The sequence below is a fragment of the Dipodomys ordii genome, unplaced genomic scaffold, assembly GCF_000151885.1.
Source record: "Dipodomys ordii isolate 6190 unplaced genomic scaffold, Dord_2.0 Scaffold104, whole genome shotgun sequence".
Classification (NCBI taxonomy): domain Eukaryota; kingdom Metazoa; phylum Chordata; class Mammalia; order Rodentia; family Heteromyidae; genus Dipodomys; species Dipodomys ordii.
The window spans coordinates 4,606,010-4,628,594 of NW_012267320.1; the positions used below are offsets into that span (position 1 = coordinate 4,606,010).

General features: G+C 38.1%; 1 protein-coding gene and 1 pseudogene across 4 annotated transcripts in view; one reads left to right on the forward strand and one right to left on the reverse strand.

Annotated features, from left to right (window-relative positions):
- Scaf4 (SR-related CTD-associated factor 4) overlaps positions 1 to 22,585 on the forward strand; it is a 56,322-nt gene that overhangs the window by 739 nt on the left and 32,998 nt on the right. For all 4 annotated transcript variants that reach the window (XM_013027516.1, XM_013027518.1, XM_013027517.1 and 1 more), the window contains exons 2-3: positions 20,983 to 21,066; positions 21,663 to 21,707. In XM_013027516.1, the coding sequence (XP_012882970.1) occupies positions 20,983 to 21,066; positions 21,663 to 21,707 (129 nt within the window). The remainder of the gene's footprint in view (positions 1 to 20,982; positions 21,067 to 21,662; positions 21,708 to 22,585) is intronic.
- Positions 18,575 to 20,376, reverse strand: LOC105994011 (annotated as a pseudogene).

The window sequence follows — 22,585 nt, forward strand, 5'->3', positions numbered from 1 at the left end:
GGCTGGGGGGCGGGCTACGGGTCGCGGAGCAAGCGGCCTGGGCTCTCCTGTTGCTCAGGCCGCGCCTGGGCGGCCGCTGGACTCTGATCCCGGGTCGGGAGGAGTTGGAGAGGGTGTCCGCCCCCCCCATTCTCCGGGATCCCCCACACTTTGGGCGAGCGGCGTGTCTCCTCCTCTTTCGGAGTCGTGAACGCAACCCCTCGGACCGGCGTGACGCCTAAAAAAGTTGAATGGGAAAGGGAGAGTATTTGCCCCGCCTCAGTCCGCTAGGAAGCCGGGCACTGGCCCCGGGGTTCCTCTCCCTGCCACCCGCCTCCGGGGGCAGTTAATCCTCGGTTCTTGGGAGACATTTACATGTGAAAACCTTCCTCAGCCCGGAAACAAAGCTGCCTTCCGCCTTAAAGCTTCCTAGTCCTAACTGTAAATCATTCCTGGGCTGGCTTTTGGGGGGTGGAAGTCCGTACCCTGCCTAATTGTCAGAATTGATTTGCGAGGAGACAACCATTGATGCTTAAAAATTCAGGGGCAGCGTGGCAACTATTGTGGTTGGGTTGAATTAAATTATCTTTCATTTTCACACTAAAAAAAAAAGTGTAGTAATTTCAAATGTGTAGACCTAACGTCCAAAACTTAACGACGTCTCACAATGAGATTTCATACTTCCAGCTTAGAATCGTGGGGCTACTCTGGATTTTGTAGTGCATTACGATTCACAAGAACACCACAGTTGAGGTCATTCGTTGCCGTGCAAATTATCTACATTCATCTTGCTGCACTGAGGGGCACATGCAATGTTTTAACTGCAGTAGTGGCAACTGTTACAGGATATTACTTGAAAAGATTCAGTAGTGGTGATTTTCAAAATAATAACTCGGTTTTGGTTATCAGAACATTTGTGATAATGGTCCACATATTTCAAGGTTGAACATGTACTGTTTCTTGAAGGTAAAATTGACTGGAATGTTGGCTCTACAAAAACGGAATTTCTGCTGTTTTCCCTGTCTTCCCCATCATAGCAGGTGTCTAGCAGATAAATGGATGAGAACTTGTAATAAATAATGGCACAATTTCTAAACGATTTCAAACATAATTTCTCTCCTCAGATGAAAAGTAACTTGAATGCTTTTCAGAAAAAGAAGAGGGTGGATGTTTAGAATCAAAAGTACTTCCAGATTTCAGGAACTATGGAAATTGACATCAAGTACATTATTAAAATATCTTACATTAATCCAAAACTTTAAGCATACTTGGAAAAGCCAACATTAGGAATGTTTTTGACTCCTTGAAAAGAGTATTTTGGCCTTTTTAAATAAGCAAAATGAACATTTTCTTCTAGTTGTTTTCCTCAAATAATTTTCATTTCTTTGGGGGGAGGGTGGGGGGAGTTGGTTGTAGGGCTTGAATTCTGGGCCTGGGCACTGTCCCTTAGCTCTTCAGCTCAAGGCTAGCTCTCTATCACTTAAGCCACAGTTCCACTTCCGGTTTTCTGAGTGGTTTTGCAGGGGCTGGCTTTCAATAACCATCCACAGATCTCAGCCTCTTGAGTAGCTAGGATTAGAAGTGTGAGTCACCGGCGCCTGACAATAATTTTCTTTTTTTTTTCTTTTTGCTTATGTGGTGCTGAGGAATCGAGCCCAGGGCCTCAGGCATGCAAGGCAAGCGCTCTACCACTGAGCCACCTTCCCAGTCCTTCATTGCTATTCCTACACTTTTATGTGCACATTGCTTTTATGCTAGGTATATGTTGCCAGCCAGTTCTATTCTGCTAGATTGGCACTTTCTTGTGAAATCAATCTGACTTTCAAAAACCATTCTCTGTCTTCTGAACTATTTCTTCCCATTCATGAAATGTTACTCATTAAGTTCTTGAAACCTTGAACCTCTCAATCTAGTCTTCATTTAACATTTAAGGGAGGAGGGAAAGTGGAAGAAAAATATGTAGGGGGATAACAATGTTTGACAAGAAATGTACTCATTATCTTACTTATGTAACAGTAACCCCTCTGTACATCACCCTTACAATAAAATTAAATTTAAAAAATTTTGGAGTGTCTACTCAGCTGTACAACTATGTCCCTGAAAACTGCAGAAGAATCTCATCACTTAGGAGTTTAATAGATGAAAAACATGGGCAAATATGTTTATAATAGAACTGCTTCATTTGAGCTCCTGTGTATTGTGGGATGACCATGGGAGAATCCACGAGGACTTGGGAAGAGAAGAACATTATTAAAAGAGCAATTGGGCTGAGAAATGAGTGTGTTAGTTTGACTCTTGAAGGTTGATAATATAATTTGGAGCCTGACAAATTTGTTTGTGTGATGTACGTGAATTTCACTTTTAGGCTGTGGATAAACACTGAAGGTTTTAAGTAGTGGGATATTACAATCAAGACTTCTTGATCTGTAGTGGTATGTTGTAGAAGGCAAAGACTTGGGAAAGATTGGCCAACAGGAGCTTGAAGTTGGAGACCTAAGTAAAACGTGAATTTGACAAGTATAGTTTTGAAGAGTGGAAGGATGAGAGCCAAAAGAATTCATGGATCTTGGCATTTGATAGGTTTATAAGCACCTTTTGCCTACACATTCTAAATGTTGAGACAGTTATACCATTGACAGAAGTCAAACAGTCATCAAAACTATATTTTCTGTGGAGAAGAATGTGTGTGATTTCTGAATAGTTGAATTTGAGTTATATGTGGAAATGTCATGTAGATATTTTTGACAAGCAGTTGGACATGTAGTGTTCAAACTTGGAATCAACTAGGAGATTGAGGGAGACATCCAGGAGTGAGAAGATAGAAGGTGAGAGATAAAGAAATTGATTATTATACATTTATAGAGTGCCAGTAACTTTTATATATACATGTATAACTTTATAATATATACATATTACTACCAAACATCCAATTGTAGATGGGGGGAAATGCTCTAATTCACCTAGTGCTACATTGCTAACTAATGGTAAAGCTGGAAATTGAATGTAGATATCCCAAACTTAATTGCTGTTTGAAGATACAGTATTTTGTATAATATCCAAGAGATTTAACAAAAAAAGACTTAAGAAGGACACTGAAATCTTTGAAAGTTATGAAAATTTGAAGCTTAGTGTTGAGTTGTTGGGGAAAAAGAAATAAAAGATCAAATTTGGACTCTTGAGATTTGTTTGTGAGAGATTTGAAGGAAAAGTCCCTTGAAGAATGAAGGTAAAGCTGGGTGCTTGTGACTCATGCTTGTGATCCTAACTATTTAAGAGGCTGAGATCTGAGGCTCGTGGTTCAAAGCTAGCCAGGGCAGGAAAGTCCTGAGACTCTTATCTTCAATTAACTATCTAAAAACGAAGTAGAACTATGTCTCAAAGTGGTTGAGTGCTAGCCTTGAACAAAAAAGCTCAGGGACAGTGCTCAGGATCTCAGTTCAAGCCCCATGATCCAAAAAAAAAAAAAAAAAATGAAGGTAAAGAAGAATAATAACCAGCACTGTTGCTACACAATTCATATAGTAGATATCATAAGCCTTAATAAATGGTACTTATTAAGGTATTTATAATGTCTTTATTAGATGAAAATAGAGGCTTAAGCATTTTCACAAGAAGGGATATAGAAAAGCATAGTTTAAAGCAGCAAGACTAAATGGTTAACTTAGAGTAAAATTGAGGTGAGAGGAAAGAGATAGTTAGGGAGCAAGGATAAAAGTTTACATCAGCCCAGTGCTGGTGGCTGTTAGCTACTCTGAAGGCTCAGATCCAGAGGATAACATTCATGGCCAGTCAGGGCAGAGATTTCATCTCCAGGATAACTAGCACAAGGCTGGGCTAGAAGTGTGATTCAAGAGTACATCTGAGCAAGATCAATTACGACCAGTATTTGTGTTCTGTGATTTATACATTCCTTATTGTGAAGAGTTAGTCTGTAAATTAGTCTGTCTCCCCTAAATGTAAAACAGTACATATTACCTCTCCTATTCCTTTATGATCTGCAATTTTTAAGACATTTGATAAAAGTACTAAAATGGTGCCCCCAAAAAATAAAACAAAAATTGATTATTGTAACTGTTTTCCTTGTTGATCATGGGGCTTTAACTCAGGGCCTGAGTGCTGTGCCTGAGCTTTTATGCTCAAGGCTAGTGCTGTACCACTTAGAACCAGCCACAGCTCTGCTTCTTGTTTTCTGGTAGTTGAGATAATGAGTCTCATAGACGTTCTTGCCCAGGTTTTGAACCCTGATCTTCAGATCTCAACTTTCTGAGTAGCTAGGATTACAGACATGAGACACTAGCTCACGGCTGTAACTGTTTTTAAAGTATATTTTATTTGTTTTGTTGATTTTTGTAAGAACTGTATTTTGAACTGTACCACTTAAGCCATACCTGCAGCCATTTAAACAATTTAATGTCCTTTCATCCCTACTTCAGTTGTACCTCCCAGCAGAGACAATCAAATAATGAATTTGGTGTTAAACACTGGTTATAAACAGTATACAGTCTGGTTGAACATGAGAAATTTATTGTACATACTTTTTTTTTTTTCCTTTGCCAGTCCTGGGGCTTGAACTCAGGGTCTGGATGCTGTCCTGAACCTCTATTGGAAATAAGAGTCATGTACTTTTCTGCCTGGGCTGGCTTCAAACCACAATCCTCAGACCTCAGCCTTCTGAGTAGCTAGGATTAGGGGCATGAGCCACTAGCTCCTGGCTTATACATATTTATTCTTTAGTGTATGTGTGTGGTGTGTGTTTGTGTGTATGTTTAAATGTTAATACTGTGAAGAGTTAGTTCATTTTGTACTGGCAAAACGTCAATGAGTCTTGTTAGGCATGTGTTCTAGTGCACATTCTCTTCGACAGGTATTCTCAAACTTTCCTACTTTGACCCCTTTAAGTATATAAAAGTTAACTTCTTTATCTGTGAATTTTTATGTACTGATATTTCTCTTATTAGAAATTTATGGGATGTATTTATATTTTAAAATGAGCTTATCAGGACTGGAGATGTGACTAAAGCAGTATAGCATCTTCCTACTAAGTTCAAAGCCCTGAATTCAAACTCCAGTACTGGTGGATGGAGGATGAGCTCATTAGCCAGGAGCTGATGGCTTCTGGTAGCTGGTAATCCTAGCTGCTCAGGAGACTGGGATCTGAGGATTGTAGTTCAAAGCCAGCTGGGGTAGGGAAAAAACAACCTCTAAACTCTACGTAAATGTATAGCTCAGAGACAGCGCCTAGGTGAGTTCAAGCCCTAGGATCTGCATACCCCATCTACCTCCTCACCTCCCACCAGAAAAAAGAGCTTATTGCATATAAACCTAGATAACCATTTTAATGAAGAGTAACATCTCCCAATGAAGTATTCTCCCGCGGGAGCCTCCCCCCCTTTTTTTTTGTCGGCTGTGGGGCTTGAACTCTGGGCCTGGGCACTGTCCCTCAGCTGCTCTTCAGCTCAAGGCCAGTGCTCTACCACTTGAGCCACAGTGCCACTTCCCCCATTTTTTTAAAAATAAATCTCACTTAATCTTTAGTTTAATGAAACCTGGATCATCTATTTTTTCATTCAGTCTCATACTAATGCATCAGCCTCTAGGGGAAAATGCTGTGTTACTTATGAGAAAATGAGTGAAAATGGCAAGATATAATTAATATGAACACAGTTTTGGCCTCACAGGCCACTGAAAAGGACTTAAGGATTCCAGGGGTTCTTGAAATAAAAAGAATTGTAGCACCGAATTGGTATATATGATTTTTTTTTGCAATGTAGGAAGGATATATGAATAGTTTTAATACTCATTTTTATCTTTAAAGTCAGATGTTTAAACTTTGTGAATACTTAATGATACTTGATGTATGAATTGATGTTGGTACATTCACCCTGAAGGAAATAGCTAAGTTCCACTTCGCAATATAGAGCTGGCTGCTGCTGCTTACTTCCACTGTAAAATTGTGTGTGTGTCTGTGTGTCTCAGTTGTGAGGCTTGGATTCTGCCCCTCCACTCTTGAGCTCAAGGCTAGCACTCTAGTGCCACTTCCTGTTTTCTGGTGATTTTATTGGAGGTAAGAGTCTCATGGACTTTCCTGCCTGGGCTGGCTTTCAACAGCAGTCCTTAGATCTTAGCCTCCTGAGTAGCTAGGATTATAGGCATGAGCCACCAGTACCTGGCTTCACTGTAAATTTTTATATTTTGTTGATTACTAAGTATGATTGCCCTTTACAATAGATCATCTGTATGTTTTTAGCCTGTAATAACCATCTTTCTTTTATCATTTTTTTTCCTACCAGTCCTGAGGGTTGAACTCAGGGCCTGGGCACTGTTTCTGAGCTTCTTTTATTCAAGGCTATCACTCTTACCACTTGAGCCACAGAAACACTTAGGAGCTTTTTCTGTTTATATGGTACGGAGGAATCCAACCCAGGGCTTCATGTATGCTGGAGGCAAGCATTCTACCACTAAGCCACATTCCTAGCACTCATCTTTTGGTTTTGATCATACTTTTCTTAGAGGCCTAAGTAGAAAAAATGGGCAAAGGGTTCAAACAATGTTCTTAGTAGTGTCTGGAATAAATTAGTCATTTATCTTACCTCATTTGACTGTTATCCAAGTTAGAGATTTCTTTTGTTCTTAATTCTCAGGGAATTTTTAATCTTTGACATCAGTTCAAGTCCAGCTTAATAGTAGAATAAGGATGGCTCTTTAGCAGTTAGTTTCCAAGTAGCATTTATCTAATCAGTTTGTCAAGTATTTTGACAATTATCTGTATGCATGATTAGAAATTGATTCAGGGAGAAATAAGAGTAAAGGAAAAGTTTGGTTGAAAAATCTTGTGAAAGCCGGGCGCTGGTGTTAACTACTCAGGAGGCTGAGATCTGAGGATCGCGGTTCAAAGCCAGCCCGGGCAGGAGAGACCGTGAGACTCCTATCTCCAATAAAACCACCAGAAAACTGGAAGTGGTGCTGTAGCTCAAATGGTAGAGCGCTTGCCTTGAACTGAAGAACTGAGGGACAGCGCCCAGGCCCAGAGTTCAAGCGCCACGACCGACCAAAAAAAAAAGAAAAATCTTGTGAAACAATTTGGAATAAACTACCTAATAATAGAAAGTTGACAAAATGGTAGTTTTTTGTTTAAAACCATGTTCACATACTAGGTTGTTAAAAATGAGCACATAATCTTTACTTGGTCATTTTTGGGTAACTTCATATAGATATCTACAAACACTAAAATGCCATTTTAAATACAACTTGATAATATGGTGGGGAAAATGTAGCATAAATGAGGAACCTTTAATATGATGACATTTGTTGAAATAGTGTAATTTTTTAAGTACTGTACAGTTTAGAGTGACCGCATAGAAAAATAACTGAAACTATTGTTAGTAGGAATGACAAGTTCAAATTTTGGTAGTATTGATTTGAACTCTTTAGTGGTGCTTATAAAGGCATACATAAATATATAGAAACCTTTATATTCCACTGAGGCACTACAGTAAATTGGCCCAGAAAACCAATGTGACTCAAAAATGGAATTAAGAATTCAATTTTTCCATTCCATAAGCTATGGTTTTTCCCGGGTATGATGTATTTGGTAGACAACTCAATAGTTAGATTCATCAGCTACATTCACAATTTTTTGTTTTGTTTTCTTTTGGGGTCCGTTTGTGGGGCCTGAACTCTGGGCCTGGGCGCTGTCCCTCAGCTCTTCAGCTCAAGGCTAGCGCTCTACCACTTGAGCCACAGCGCCACTTCCGACTTTTTTCTTTTTGTTTATGTGGTGCTGAGGAATTGAACCCAGGGCCTCATGCATGCAAGGCAAGCGCTCTACCACTGAGCCACCTTCCCAGCCCTACATTCACAATTGAAGAACACTTTTTTTTTTTTTTGATTGTGGGGCCTGAACTCTGGGCCTGGGCACTGACCTTCAGTTCAAGGCTAGTGCTCTACCACTTGAGTCACAGTGCCACTTCTGGCTTTTTCTGCTTATGTGTTGCTGAGGAATTGAACCCAGGGCCTCATGCATTCGAGGTAAGCACTCTAGCACTGAGCCATCTTCCCAGCCCCCTGAAGAACATTTTTTAAATTAACCTACAAAGGTTTATAGGAAGCAACAGATAGACAATAGTTGACCTAGAAATCTTACCTATAAGGTTGAGTTTTGCAGAAATTTGTAATTTATTTTCACAGTAAATTTGAGAAACACCATCTTTTTGCATTTGACATTGATTTTGGTGATTGAGATGTCTACTTGATGAAAATTATTATTTAATATGATGGTTTTCACCCAGTAAATTACTGTACATTTTGCTGTTTGGTTAATGCCTTTGAAATTTGATTCAAATTTCTGCTTGTTACTCTGTAATCTAGTTGTAAGGCTTCGTATTTCACAAGGTATTTGTTCAGGGCAGTTTCTGCCTCTTTATAAATACTTACATCAGAGATAATAAAAAAAAATCCAGGAAAGAAAAAGATACACATTTTTGTTTGTTTTTCTCTTTTACCAGTCCTGGGAATTGGACTTGAGCTCTAAGGACTGTCCCTGAGCTTTTTTTTGGGGGGGGGGACGGTCCAGTCATGGGGCCTGGACTCTGGGACTGGGCGCTATCCCTCAGCTCTTCAGCTCAAGGCTAGCACTCTACCACTTGAGCCACAGTGCCACTTCTGGCTTTTTTTTCTTTTTGCTTATGTGGTGCTGAGGAATCGAACCCAGGGCCTCATGCATGCAAGGCAAGCACTCTACCACTGAGCCATTTTCCCAACCTCCCTGAGCTGCTTTTGCTCAAGGCTAGTACTCCAACACTTGAGCCACCACATTTTTATATTTTATTAACTATTCAAGCACAAAGGTAGGTGTGTGCGTGTGTATATCACAGGATTGGATACAGATGGAGTCCCACATGTTGGAACTAACTGGAGGCTTTACTAATGAACTTGAACAAATTCCTTTTAAAGGCACTATTCAAGTTTGACACTTACATGTTGTTAATTAAACTCAGCATTAACCACAGCAGTAGTTTAGAGTACCAGTTAAAATATTATGGTGAGGAAGAATATTTTATTTCTGACATTATTTAGAATTGTCAGTGTAATATCAAGCTGAGTAAAAGTTTTAGTATATTCAGAGTCTTGAGCCAGTTTGCCCAATTACCACCTGCACCTGGTTACTTTTGGATTAGCTGAACAACTTTGTAGTCTCTCATCTCCCTCTGTAATGTCCCTAATATATCTTTATATACTTTGCCATTTTCTTTCTTAGAGCAGAATTACAATACCCATAAGGGAATCTGAACTGTAACTCTTTAGGAAACAACTATTCTTTAAACATCAATGACTATATCAGCTAATTCACCTTAATGAAGAGCTTCAAATGATCCATCCACTTTAGAAAGGACACCAAATCTCTTTTTTTTTTTGGGGGGGGTGTCGGTCATGGGGGTCTGGTCATGGGTCTGAACTCTGGGCCTGGGCACTGTCCCTCAGCTCTTCAGCTCAAGGCTAGCGCTCTACCACTTGAGCCACAGCGCCACTTCTGGCTTTTTTCCTTTTTGCTTATGTGGTGCTGAGGAATCGAACCCAGGGCCTCAGGCATGCAAGGCAAGTGCTCTACCACTAATCCACCTTCCCAGCCCCTAAAGGCCTTTTATCATGGTTAGGTTTAGTAAACAGATTCTATAAAGTTAATACAAACTGGAACAAGTTAGTTTTTAAGTGTATTCCCTAGGCATGACCATAGAAATAAGAAATTATTGTTTGCCTGCAAGCAGGAAAAGGACTGAGGAATGATTGCCAATAGTTAAAGATTTTTTTTTTTTGAGGTTGTGTTGAAAGTTATGGAGTTATGAATGGTCTACACAGGACTAAATTGTGTATTTGTAAACGGTGAATTTTTTGGTATGAGCTTTCCAAACTTTTTAAAAACACAGAAATATTAAGTCATAACATGCCATTTTCATTGTTTCCTTGCATTGTGAGATTTTATATCAGGTTGACGACAATAGCCAGTACCTTACTACATGGCTCTGTAAGTTATTTTGTTGCTCTTGAATACCAAGTTTGTTCAGAGGATATCTTTAGTTTTGACATGCTATTTTAAGAAGTAATCCAGAGGACTGTACAAGGGAAAGGCAGGAAAAGAACCTTTCATTTGCTCTAGTTAATAACAACTAGATGCGAAGTGTAATGGGTTAGGTGTTGTGTATATGTATTAATTTTTTGTATTAAAGGTAAGGAAGCTAGAAAATTGATGTAAAGTCCCTCAGTATGGGGGGGGGGGCGGGCATGAAGTTCTGAGATTGAGGTGTTTTGTTTTTTGTTTGGTCCGGTGGTGGGGCCTGAGCCACAGCGCCACTTCTGGTTTTCTTCTTTTTGTTTATGTGGTGTTGAGGAATCAAACTCAGGGCCTCAGGCATGCAAGGCAAGCGCTCTACCACTGAGCCACCTTCCCAGCTCCTGAGATTGAGGTTTTTTAAAGTCCATTCTACAACCTCACATGGCTTCATGTGGTAGGTAAAAGGAAATTTAGGAAAGAAAAAGTACGAGTTTTTTTTCTTCCTAGAAATTGAGAATATTATATTTCAACTTTGTTGCATATGAAAGTATATTTAAAAGTGATTTACCCTAGAGGGCACAAGTAGCTCCTACCTGTAATCCACTACTCAGCTACTCAGGAGGCTGAGATCTCAGGACTCAGTTCAGAGCTAGTACAGGTAAGAAAGTCCATGAGACTCTTAATAAGAGTCTCAGTTAACCACCCAAAAGCCAGAAGTGGAGTTGTTGCTCAAATGGTAAAAGCATTAACCTTGAGCATAATATTCAAGGACAGTGCCCAGGCTCTGAGTTCAAGCTCAAGAACTGGTGCATCCATGTGCATACATACTCACACAAAAGTGACTTACCTTGTGGATATCCATAATAGACACCAGTTATTGTGAGGAAATTTTATTTTAAAGTTTTAGTAATTTTTAAAGTTTGCTAAAGATTTGCAAATACTATAGTAATTTCAAAGAGGATATTCCATGGGCAGATTATATCCAGTAACAACTATTGTACAGACCATAACCTTTCATCACCTAAGTATGTTTACTAAAAGTTGCAAGTAGAACATGGTAGTGCTCACCTATAAACTACTTAGGAACTAAGGCAACAGGATTGCTAGTTTGTGTTTAGTCTGGAATATCTAAGCAAGACCCTGTTCATTGTAAAACAGCAACAAAACCAAAAAACTGTGGAGAGCCATGTAGCCCTGGAGATCTGAGGACCAGGGTTCAAAGCCAGCCTGCAAAGGAAAGTCAGCCGAAATTCTTACTTATAATTAAGCACCAGAAAGTAGGAAGTAGAGCTTTGGCTCAAGTGATAGAGCACTAGCTTTGAGCAAAAGAGCTCAGGGACAGCATCCCAGAACCTGAGTTCAAGTTCAAGAACTGGTGCATACACCATACACACAACACACAAAGTTGGAGGAAGATGCATTTTTAAATCCATGAATTTATTTTAAAATTAATGCATTAGGTACGTTTAAATTAGAAGATGAGAGAAACAAAATAAGACTAAAAGGCATAAAGGTTGTACCAATTAGTCAGCCTTGTGTTTGGGTTACTAGATCTTTTTAATAACTTCAGATTATTCTGTTTATTTTCTGAATAGTCATTGTAGAAAATCTGCATGCAAAATGATTATTACTTTAAATTTCTAGGAGTAGAATTACTTGTTTGAAAGGTAAGGCTATTTTTAGTTCTTCTTATATAATTTTACATTTCTGTGTGGAATTTAACTTGCTCATTGTCTCATCAGCGGAGTGCCCTTTTTGCTTTATGCCAATCCTCATTCATGCCAGTTAGGTAAGCAGTGTATTATGTCTCGTTTTAATTTGGGTTTCTTTGATTATTGGTTGATAAGATTTAAGCTTATTTTCCTTGTGCTTACTGTTTAACTGTTGGGGTTTCCTTTGTCATTTGGGATCTCTGTACATTTTTGAATTCCCCTGGCTTGTATTGTCTGTGCATTGATAAACTGAACATAACATTATGTTTTCAAGTAGAATTACAGTCATTCTTGTGATTGGCTTTTCCTCTTCCTCCAGTCCATTAGTCCAATACTTGTAGCTTTTATTTAAATATTTCTTTAGTAAATTATACATTAAAGACATAAAATGAAACTTAGGTAAGGAAGGGACTGTAAGCTATTCCTTACCTAATTTTTTATCAATATGTGTTTATTTTATGGAGTTGGCCATAAAGCATCTTTTTGGAAATAAGAATACATTTTGTTAAAAGCATTGCTTATGTATTATACTACATTATAGTTTGTTGGCTTTAACTTGATGTAGTTTAATTAAACCAGTCTATCTGCTATATTGAATCAAATGCAAAAGGAAGAAAGCTATAGAATTAGATTCTTAAGTATCTGCATCCAACAGGAATAAACTCTTAGTAACCAGTAAAAAATGTTACATACAAGTTAAAGTGAAGGGCTGGGAAGGTGGCTCAGTGGTAGACCGCTTGCCTCGCATGCATGAGGCCCTGGGTTCGATTTCCCAGCACCACATAAGCAAAAAGGAAAAAAACCGGAAGTGGCGCTTTGGCTCAAGTGGTAGAGTGCTAGCCTTGAGCTGAAGAGCTGAGGGACAGTGCCCAGGCCCAGAGTTCAGGCCCCATGTCCGGACCCCCCCCCAAAAAAAAAATTTAAAGTGAGAATAGCATAAGAAACTAGAAGAAACAAACTATTTTTACATGTAAGGCCTTTCAGTTCATATAATAAGTCTTCAAGAGATGTTTACCAAATTGAAAGAATGCTCAATAGACAGCAATGATGTATTCAAAATCAATTTTGATCTTAATCCAAAATTCATGTTTTAGCCCAAAGTCATTCTTTTTTTTTGTTTTTTTTTGTTTGTTTGTTTTTTGTTTGTTTTTTTTTGGGGTCCAGTCATTGGGCCTGAACTCTGGGCCTGGGCGTTGTCCCTCAGCTCTTCAGCTCAAGGCTAGCGCTCTACCACTTGAGCCACAGCGCCACTTCCGGCTTTTTTCTTTTTGCTTATGTGGTGCTGAGGAATCGAACCCAGGGCCTTGAGCATGCAAGGCAAGCGCTCTACCACTGAGCCACCTTCCCAGCCCCCCAAAGTCATTCTTTAAATTATGGCCTCCCCTATGATTTCTAGGAGTCTAATATCCAGTGATTGATTGTTCTACTTGACAGTTCCAGCATTAAATTTCTTGACATGCTTAATTTTTCTATTCTTTTGTTTTTGTAGTCCAGGTTGTGTAATAAATCTGAACTATATCAGTCCATGTATACTGAGAACCATCCTGTTTTTTTTCCAACAAATGTTTCTGTGAAATGTTCTTATCTTAAGTTTGCTGTTTGTTTGTCCTTGTTGCCAACTTTTGCTTCTGTTTCTTTGAAAGAATCAGCTACATTTAATTATTACATTAATCTTTATTTTCCTCAACTTAGAACAATGAGGTTGCATCATGATACACCTGTTTATCTTGACAAAAGTGCATGTAGTACACTTATCCTCTCCTCCCCTCCTCTCCTCTCTTCTCCTCTCCTGGTTGTGGGGCTTGAACTCTGGGCCTGGGCACTATCCCTCAGCTCATCAGGTCAAGGCAAGCACTCTCCCACTGCCACAGCGCCACTTGCAGTTTTCTAGTGGTTAATTGGAGATAAGAGTCTCATGGGCTTTCCTGACTGGCTGGCTTTGAACTGCAGTCTTCAGATGTCAATCTACTGAGTAGCTAGGACTATAGGTATGAGCCACTGGTGCCAGCAAGTATGAGACTTTTATCTCTAGTTCACCAGAAAAAGACCAGAAGCGGAAGTGTGTCTTATATGATAGAGCTGTGAAAAAAATCTAAGAGAGAGCACCGTGGACCTGAGTTCAAGTCCCAATACCATTATCTACCTCCATTCCTCAAAAAAAAAGTCATCTAACACAAGGCCTATTATTTCTTAAAATACTGAATAATTTTTTTAATGTATTGAATAATGTTACCAAAACCAGGATGAGTTTAAGTCATACCATCAGAAGTCAGCAACTATGTAACCATCTTTAATTTGTCCAACTATTGCACTTCTCTTAACAAAAACATGGGATAATAGGAACATAGTAGCAAGGCAAAAATAAAACTTGACAATAGTTTCATACAGCTTTAGAATTTCTAGAGATAAGAACAATATTTTAAAGACTTCCTAATTTTTTTATGATTCCTAAATGATAATAAACATTTTCATATACTTTTCTGTTTTTTGTTATTGTTGTTGTCATCAGTTGTGGGGCTTGAACTCGGCCTGGTGCTGTCCCTGAGCTCTTCTGCTCAAGGTGAGCACGCTTAACACTTGAGCCACAGTGCCACTTCCAGTTTTTTTTGGTGGTTAATTGGAGATAAGAGTCTCAGATTTAATGCCCAGGGTGCTTTGAACCGCAGTCTTCAGATCTCAGCCTCCTGAGCAGCAAGGATTACAAGTGTGAGACATTGGCGCCCAGCTTCTGTTTTTGTATTTTTTATATGGATAGGAGTACAGTCCCCACACATTTTTAAAATGGATATATGCATACTTATAAATATACAAATTATTGAAGAGTGAATTCTATGTTTTTTTAATGAGCAATATTTGTGAGGAAGCAAGGTAATAGGGAATTTCCATAGTAAGCTACAAAATCCTTTAAAAGTAACATTCAGTTTCTGAGGATGGTACTCCATCACAGTGCCATATAACTTTAAAATGTTAGCTGACCTCAGAAGTTATTTTATCTAGCTTACTTTCATACATGAGGAAGCTGGTGATCAGCTTAAATTATTTCAAATAAGGTAGTAGGCGTCCAGCTGAAAACAAAATATAAGAAAGAACTGTAGCTTTGTAGTTTTGTAGCTTTGTAGTTTAAAAACCCAGGGCCTCAGGCATGCAAGGCAAGTGCTCTACCACTAAGCCACCTCTCCAGCCCCATGCTTTGGATCTTTTTTAAAAAATAAGTTTTTTATTGTGAAAATACTGTATAGAGAGATTACAGTTACATGATCGAGGTAATGAGTACATTTCTTATCAGCATTATTGCCTCCTTTGTTTTTCTCCTACCATCCCTTCCCTGGCACCTCCTCAACTACATCTTCCCTCCTTCCCCCCCCCCCACCCCTAAATTGTAAAGTTCGTTTTTCAACATAGTGTCTCGTACTTCTCATTGTTGCAGTTGGTCAACCTGTATCCCTATTTAAACAATTTGTTTTTTCCCTTCCCCTCCTCTGCTTTGTCATCTTAGTGTCATAAAAGCAAAAGAATAAAACTAGATACAATCAGTATAATTAATTATAAAGTAAGTTTTAAGAAAAATAATTGGTTTTAAGTTTAAGGAAAAAGTAGGAATAAATATCCATTCAGAGATTCAGAAAAGAAATAAAGGTGTAACAAAGGTTAAAAATTACTTATCATTGCCTTGATAGAAGTAGGGAAATGCAAATTCAAGAAACTGTCAACTCTGCCAATTCATTTTCATCTTTGCCAGTTCTGCCTTAATGAATTTCTAGGAATTGCTAAATACTAACAACACTTTCACTAACAATTTATAACAACAAATAAAATTTTCTTTTTGGTTAAATATGTTATATCTAATGCAGAGAATACACTAAATTTTTCAGGAAGATGCTGGCTATGACTACATCATGAATACATAAGAAAAGGAAGATAGTAAACAGTATTGTTGAGTGGATTTTAGCTGTTAATAAATATTCAGAAAATTTCATTCTACAGGTCCTATTTTGATTTTATAAGTTTATGAAATTTATAAGCTGATTCAAATAATAATACACACTACATAATAGAGTGAAAAGACTTTCAGAACCAAATTCTAGTGGTCTGAATGTCAAAGTAAAATTCTATGAAGGGCGGGTAAACAGTGTAACTATGAAACTAAAAAACCACAGTCAACATAACTGTACATAATGGTTATATTGTAACTTAACCTGTGTTAGGTTACCTAAAATGTCATTTAATTCTCACTAAAATTTCTCTCAAGCAGATGTAAGTACACGCTTTACAAATGAGAGTACTGGGGTTGGGGATTTAGCTCAGGCAAGTGTAAGACCCTGAGTTCGGTCCTGTTCTGTCCTCAGCTGGGGGCAGGGCGGGGGAGCTATAAAAGACCCAAATAATAATAATAATGTGACTAGCATACAAATGAGAGTACTATAGTATAAGATCTTAAAATCATCTACATGGTTGGACTCACTGAAAACCAGGTCTTTGTCCAGAATATCACAATTTCTGGTGGTTTTTTTTTTTTCTTCCACTAGGAAATTTTGTAGTTTTGGGGTTGATTTCTGGTTTGAGGACTTTATATAGAAAACTGGTAGTTTTTTCCCCTTGGAATTTTTCTAACCTTGAGATTTGTTGGCTGATACTGGATGTTTAATTATCTCATTCTGAGTCCAAATGATCATTTCATCTCTTGTCTTTTTTTTTTTTTTTGTCTTTGGTGAGGTTTGAACTCTGGGCCTGGTCACTATCCCTCAGCTCTTCAGCTCAAGGCCACTTGAACCACAGTACCACTTCCTCTTTTCTGGTGGTTTATTAGAGATAAGACTTTTCCTGCCCTTTCCTGTCCGGGCTGGCTTTGAACCGCTATCCTCAGATCTCAGCCTCTTAAGTAGCTAGGATTATAGGCACCCAGCTACTCTTGATTCTTTGTGTTTATTACTATATGTGTTCTAAACTAGGTTAAGAACTAAATTTTTATGGTTTTGTTTTTCATAGTTATTATTCGTTTGAAGGAAACACTGCATTGAAAGACAAACAGTGGTTGGCTGGGCACCGGTGGCTCATGCCTGTAATCCTAGCTGAGGAACAGTGTTCAAGCCCAGAGTTCAAGCCCCATGGCCAACAACAACAAAAAAGAAAGATAAGCTGTGGTTACTTTGGGCATATTTTTCTTATTTTCAAAACAAAAGAACTTTTCTCTGAAAAGTAGCTTTCATAATTTTTTTCAGAATACTTGTAGCAGTATTCTTATAATACAAAATTATTGAAAATACGAATATCCAGCAGTGGGAAAAATAACAGTATATAGATTCATTTTGGGTTTTTTTTTTGTCTGTCGTGGGGCCTGAATGAACTCTGGGCTGGGTGCACTCTACCACTTGAGCCACAGTGCCACTTCTGGCTTTTTCTGTTTGTGGTGTTGAGGAATCGAACCCAAGGCCTCATGCATGCAAGGCAAGCGCTCTACCACTGAGCCACCTTTCCAGTCCAGATTCCATATTTTTTAACCATGATCCTCACGTGAGAATTAAATCTTACATCAGACTCTGGTGATTGTATACATGAACCCCCAGCCAAAACTTAAGTTTCACAAAATAGTATATTTGTTTCTTCATATCCACAGATTTAACTTGGACCAAAGATAGTGAGGACAAAAATTCTTGAAGTTCCAAAGAGCAAGACTTAAATTTGCCATGTGCCAAACACATGAATGAAATGATGTTCAGACATACTCTTGGGCCCTCTCATCATTTCAGAGACTCTTCCCAACATTCCTTGTTCAGAAATTGTTTACTTCTCTCTCATTTATGTACTACAGAGCTTTATTTCATCGATGCATCGGAATGTACAAAAGATGTCTTTCCATCTTGTCATTACTCCTTAGAGATGTACCTTGGCACCTCTTTATATAGCATTTACATTGTATTAAGTATTATTGTAAGTGATGAGATTGATTGAGAATATAGAAGATGGACAAAGGTTACATGCAAATTATATGCTATTTTTTATTTTTTGTGTTTGGTTGGTCATGGGGCTTGAACTCTGAGCCTGGGCGCTGTCCCTCAGCAATTTAGCTCAAGGTGAGCGCTCTAACCTTTGAGCCACAGCTCTACTTCCGGTTTTCTGGTGGTTAATTGGAGATAAAATTCTCATGAACTTTACTGCTCTGGTTGGCTTTGAACTGCAATCCTCAGATCTCAGCCTCCTGATCTATGCCATTTTGTATAAGGTACTTTAGTATCTTCATGTGAGGATGCTAAAACCAGTTTCACTATAGGATAACTGTATTTGCCCCTGTTAATGTGCAGCATCTATTATGTGTAATGTTTTCGAGGTTTTTTTTTTTTATTTAGATCCATTATAAAAGTTATATTACTACTCATTAAGCTAATTTTCACAATCTGCTAATAGTGATTTTCAACCTGTAGTTTGAAAAGCATGAGACTCTTATCTCCAATTAACCACCAGAAAACTGGAAGTGGTGCTGTGTCTCAAGTGGTAGAGTGCTAGCCTTGTACTAAAAAACTCAGGGACAGTGCCCAGGCCCAGAGTTCAAGACCCATTACTGACAGGGAAAAAAAAAAATCAAAGATACTGTCTCAAAGGCTTTTTTAAAAAAAAAAAAAAAACAATCCTTCCTATACAGGAAGGTTATTAAATCCAGTCCATTCACAAAATGGCTCTTTGCATCTGCTCTGGTGTCTTCTGCCATATCTGCATATTTATGCATAACTGAGATAAGAGTTTCTGTAACATTGTTATTGCAATAACCTGAAGCTGTTCTGTTACCTCTGGGCTCTCATCCTCCTATTTATACAGTGAAGCCCATGGAAAATGGGAAGAAGCTTGTTATTGGCTGCTCCAACCATAACCACCACTTCCACCACTGCCTCCTGGACCATAGTTTGTTCCACCATATAAGTCCCCTCATGTTCCTACAACCATCAAAGTTTCCACTCTCCATTGGACCATAGTTAGAAGGTTGTAATTTCCAAAAATCATTCTAATTTCTACTTCCATAATTTCCTCTTCATAATGGTCATAACTGTTAGCATTATCCCCAACCCCGTCCTCAGCTCCACCCAACCTGAGCTCCTCCCTGCTCTAGAGTTCTGCCGTATAGCTGGCCACTCCCACTCTCCATTCAGACATACCTACGCAAGGACCTTGCGTACTACCCCTAGAGCTACCCACGTGGATAGGGGCCAATGCCATATTGCTCCCTCACCCGAGAGAGGTGTGGCCCCGACATTAAACCTTATAATAATCTTTCTCCTGTGTGTGCCTGCCTCTCCATGGTCCCTTGGGACCGCCAAGATGGATCCTAATAATAATCACTTCTGTAGCCCCCACCCTGATTGCCATATCCTGATTGCCAGGTCCTCCATCACCATGTCCTCCTCTTTTTCCTCTTCCTCCTCCTTAACCAGGGCTTACCTCCAAAATTGCCACCTCCAGGTCCTCCTCCACACCCACTATAGCCATCCCCATATCTGCATCCATTTCCTGGTCCTGGTCCAGAATTTCCCCCAAACCAAAATTCCGTCCTCTTCTTCTAGAACTTTGGACCTCTTGCATTTCTTGTCTAGACAATGCCTTTTTTACTTCTGCATTATGACCATTGATAATGTGATATTTTGCAATACAATTTTATCCACAGACATCAAAAGTAACAAAGCCAAAGCCTCTTTTGTTTTCAGACTGCTACCAGTAATTATCTCAATGGTATCAATTTTTCTGTGTTCTTCAGAGTAATTTCTAAGGTGATGTTCTTCACTATCTTCTTTAATTCCACCAACAAACAGCTTCTTTGCAGTCACATGAGCCTCTGGTTTGCCAGACTCCTCTCTTGCTACATATAGCACATTTTGGCTTAACCACTCTCCCACCAATTAAATGAGGCCTGGCAGCCAGGGTAGCAGTAACCTCAGCCATGGATGAGAAAGTTACAAAACCAAATTCTCTTGCTTGCAGGATCCCTCATAATAACCACACCGTGTGAGCTTTCCTCATTGCTCACAGTAGTTTCTCAAACTTTGTTCTGTGGTTTCAAAGCTTAAGCCACCAATAAAGAGTTTATGAAACTGCTCCTTTTCTCTCTATTTCCTCTCCAAAGGAACAGTTTCCAAAGTTTTCTTATTTGGAGAAGCATGCCCGGTTGGACCCCTTATCATGTGTTCTTTAGTGGTGGTGGTGGTGGTCGTCGTCGTGGGCCTAGGAGCTGTCCCTGAGCTCTTCAGCTCAAGGCGAGCACTCTACCCCTTGAGACATAGCACCACTTTGGTTTTTCTGGTCGTTTATTGGAGATATGAGTCTCACAGACTTAACTGCCTGGGCTGGCTTTGAACCGTGATCCTCAGATCTCAGCCTTCTGAGTGGCTAGGATTAACAGGCATGAGTCACTGGCGCCCAGCTTAGCATGTGTTGAGAGAAGAGTTTTTAAATAATGTTATTGATAAAGTAGTAATAATGTCTTATTTCAGAAAATCAATTTCTATGTAACTAGTTGTATCTCCCATTTTCTTAATATTATTTATAGAAATTTTCTATATTTTCCCATTTAAGATTATCTGGTCCTCTTACATAGATTGTATTTGGTACATTACATACCTTTTTAAAAATTTTCACTGGTATCTGTGGTCCCATAGTGTGAATGGTTTTGAAAAGTATGGAAATTATGAATGTTTTCCTAGTAGGGCTAGTTTTACTCCATGTAAAGAGACTTGTTCTTCAGACTAGCTTCTTGGTGTGTGGTGTCTGGTTAGCATTCTAAGGTCTGTTTTTGAAATAATAGCATTTATTGGATTGAAATGGAAATGTGACAATCAAAAGATTGATTAATAGAATCTCTGAAGTATATTTCAAAATCTTATTAAAAATTCTAAAATAGTAAAATTTGTATTGAAACTTATGTATTGTCATTCTCAATATTACCATATTCTGTCCAAGAATAGGTGTGTTTGCTTCCATTCAGACCATTTTTGGGTTCTTTGATAAAGTTTTATAGTTTTCTTCCTATTATAGGTTTTACATATTTAAATCTTTGCCTCATGTTCTTCACTTTTCTTTAAATATGAACTTTTTAATACATAGAAAAGTTCCTAGTTTTGCTAACCAAATTGTTAAACTTAGTTCCAAAAGTTTGTTCTCTTAGTTAAATCACAAATATTTTTATTGAATAACAAAATTGACCTTATCTTCTAAAAGCTTTTTTTTTCCTCCTTTTATCCTTTCTTGTTTTTCTTTTTTTAGCTCTTTTCACTTATGGATATGAAACCTCCTATTTCTAGAGCAAAGATGATTCTCATTACTAAAGCTGCTATTAAAGCTATTAAGGTAAGAGTAAAATAGATAATTTAGGAATGTTACTGAAATTTTATAAAGGTTGTTAAACATGAGACTATCTTATAAAAAATGCCTAGATTAAGAAAGATTAGCTTTTGCTAAAAATTTATGATAATACTATATATATGCCATTTCAAAGCAGGTTTCTAAATTTTACTTAATTATTGTCATAAACCAGCTATTACTTTCCTTCTTATAAAAGGAAAAGGGGAGAAAAATAAAATGTGGGCTTTTTGAAATGTATTACCTGAGATCACACTGAATTGACCCAGACCCACTTCATAAACGGTATTGCCTAGTTATAATTTCATTATTCTGTTCATAAGGTTTGCCTAATACCTTGCTTTATGAAGATTAAATATCTAAGGAAAGATTTTTCTGCTTGGTAGGACTTTGTAGTTTTTATTTTGGGTAATTTCTTTCTTTGGTTTGTTATCAAAGTTTTTTAAGCTGTTGATTTTGGATTATTTCTCATGGCTCATTGAATATTATCTTGATAACCTCTTAATTATATGAATTTTAAAGTCTTTCTGTAATGAAAAGAATATAGAAATGTGTAAATTGGCCACAATTTCTTTTCTTTTCAGCTTTATAAGCATGTTGTTCAAATAGTAGAAAAATTCATCAAAAAGGTAATTATTTTATTTATTACCTTATTTGTGACCTATGTTTGTATTTTACCTTATAAATTATAATTTGTATATTTGCTTCTAAACAGTAGGTTATCAAAGAGTAGTTTATGTTCTCTTTAATCACTAGTTTAAATTTATTTTTTTATTAAGAGCTCAGCATTCAACTTTGATATCATCTCACAACAGAGTTTATCATAAGCCTAGGACCCTTCCTCAGGTTGATGGGCCCACTCTACCCTTAGCCCCATTTATTCTATTGACATTAATTCATGTTGAATATTTCAAACCTTGAATATTTCTGAGAGGAAGTTGGAGAGGGTACTGGTAATTAACTGCCTCTCCCACTGAACTTACTACAAACATCTGCATTTTATTTGTTACCATGATTTACCACCCAGCTGAATAGAGGTTTTATAGGAAATGCTTCAGTAGCTAAACATAACAGGAAAAAAAAGTGCAGATCTTAGTATAGCATAAATTACTATAGAATAATTTTCTATATGTACAGTTGCTAACTGAATAGGGTTTTACTTTTTCCTTGCCAGTCCTGTGGTTTGAATCTAAGGCCTGGGCTCTTCCCTGAGAATGTGTGTTCAAGGCACTGCTCCTGAGCACTCGTGTTCAAGGCTAGCATTCTACCACTTGAGTCACAGGTCCACTTTAGGCTTATTGGTAGTTAAGAGCAAGAACTGCCAGGGTTACCAGCTAAACTTTTACTTTTATTGCCATATTGTCTTCCATAAAGGGTCTTTCCTTTTCTACAACCATCGGAAATGCATGTAGGTGTCTGTTTCTAGTACTGCTTTGCCAATTTGCTAGACTCTTCTCCTAATTTTTATTTCTCTAGTTCTGTACTTAAGTAAGATTAAATTGATGTG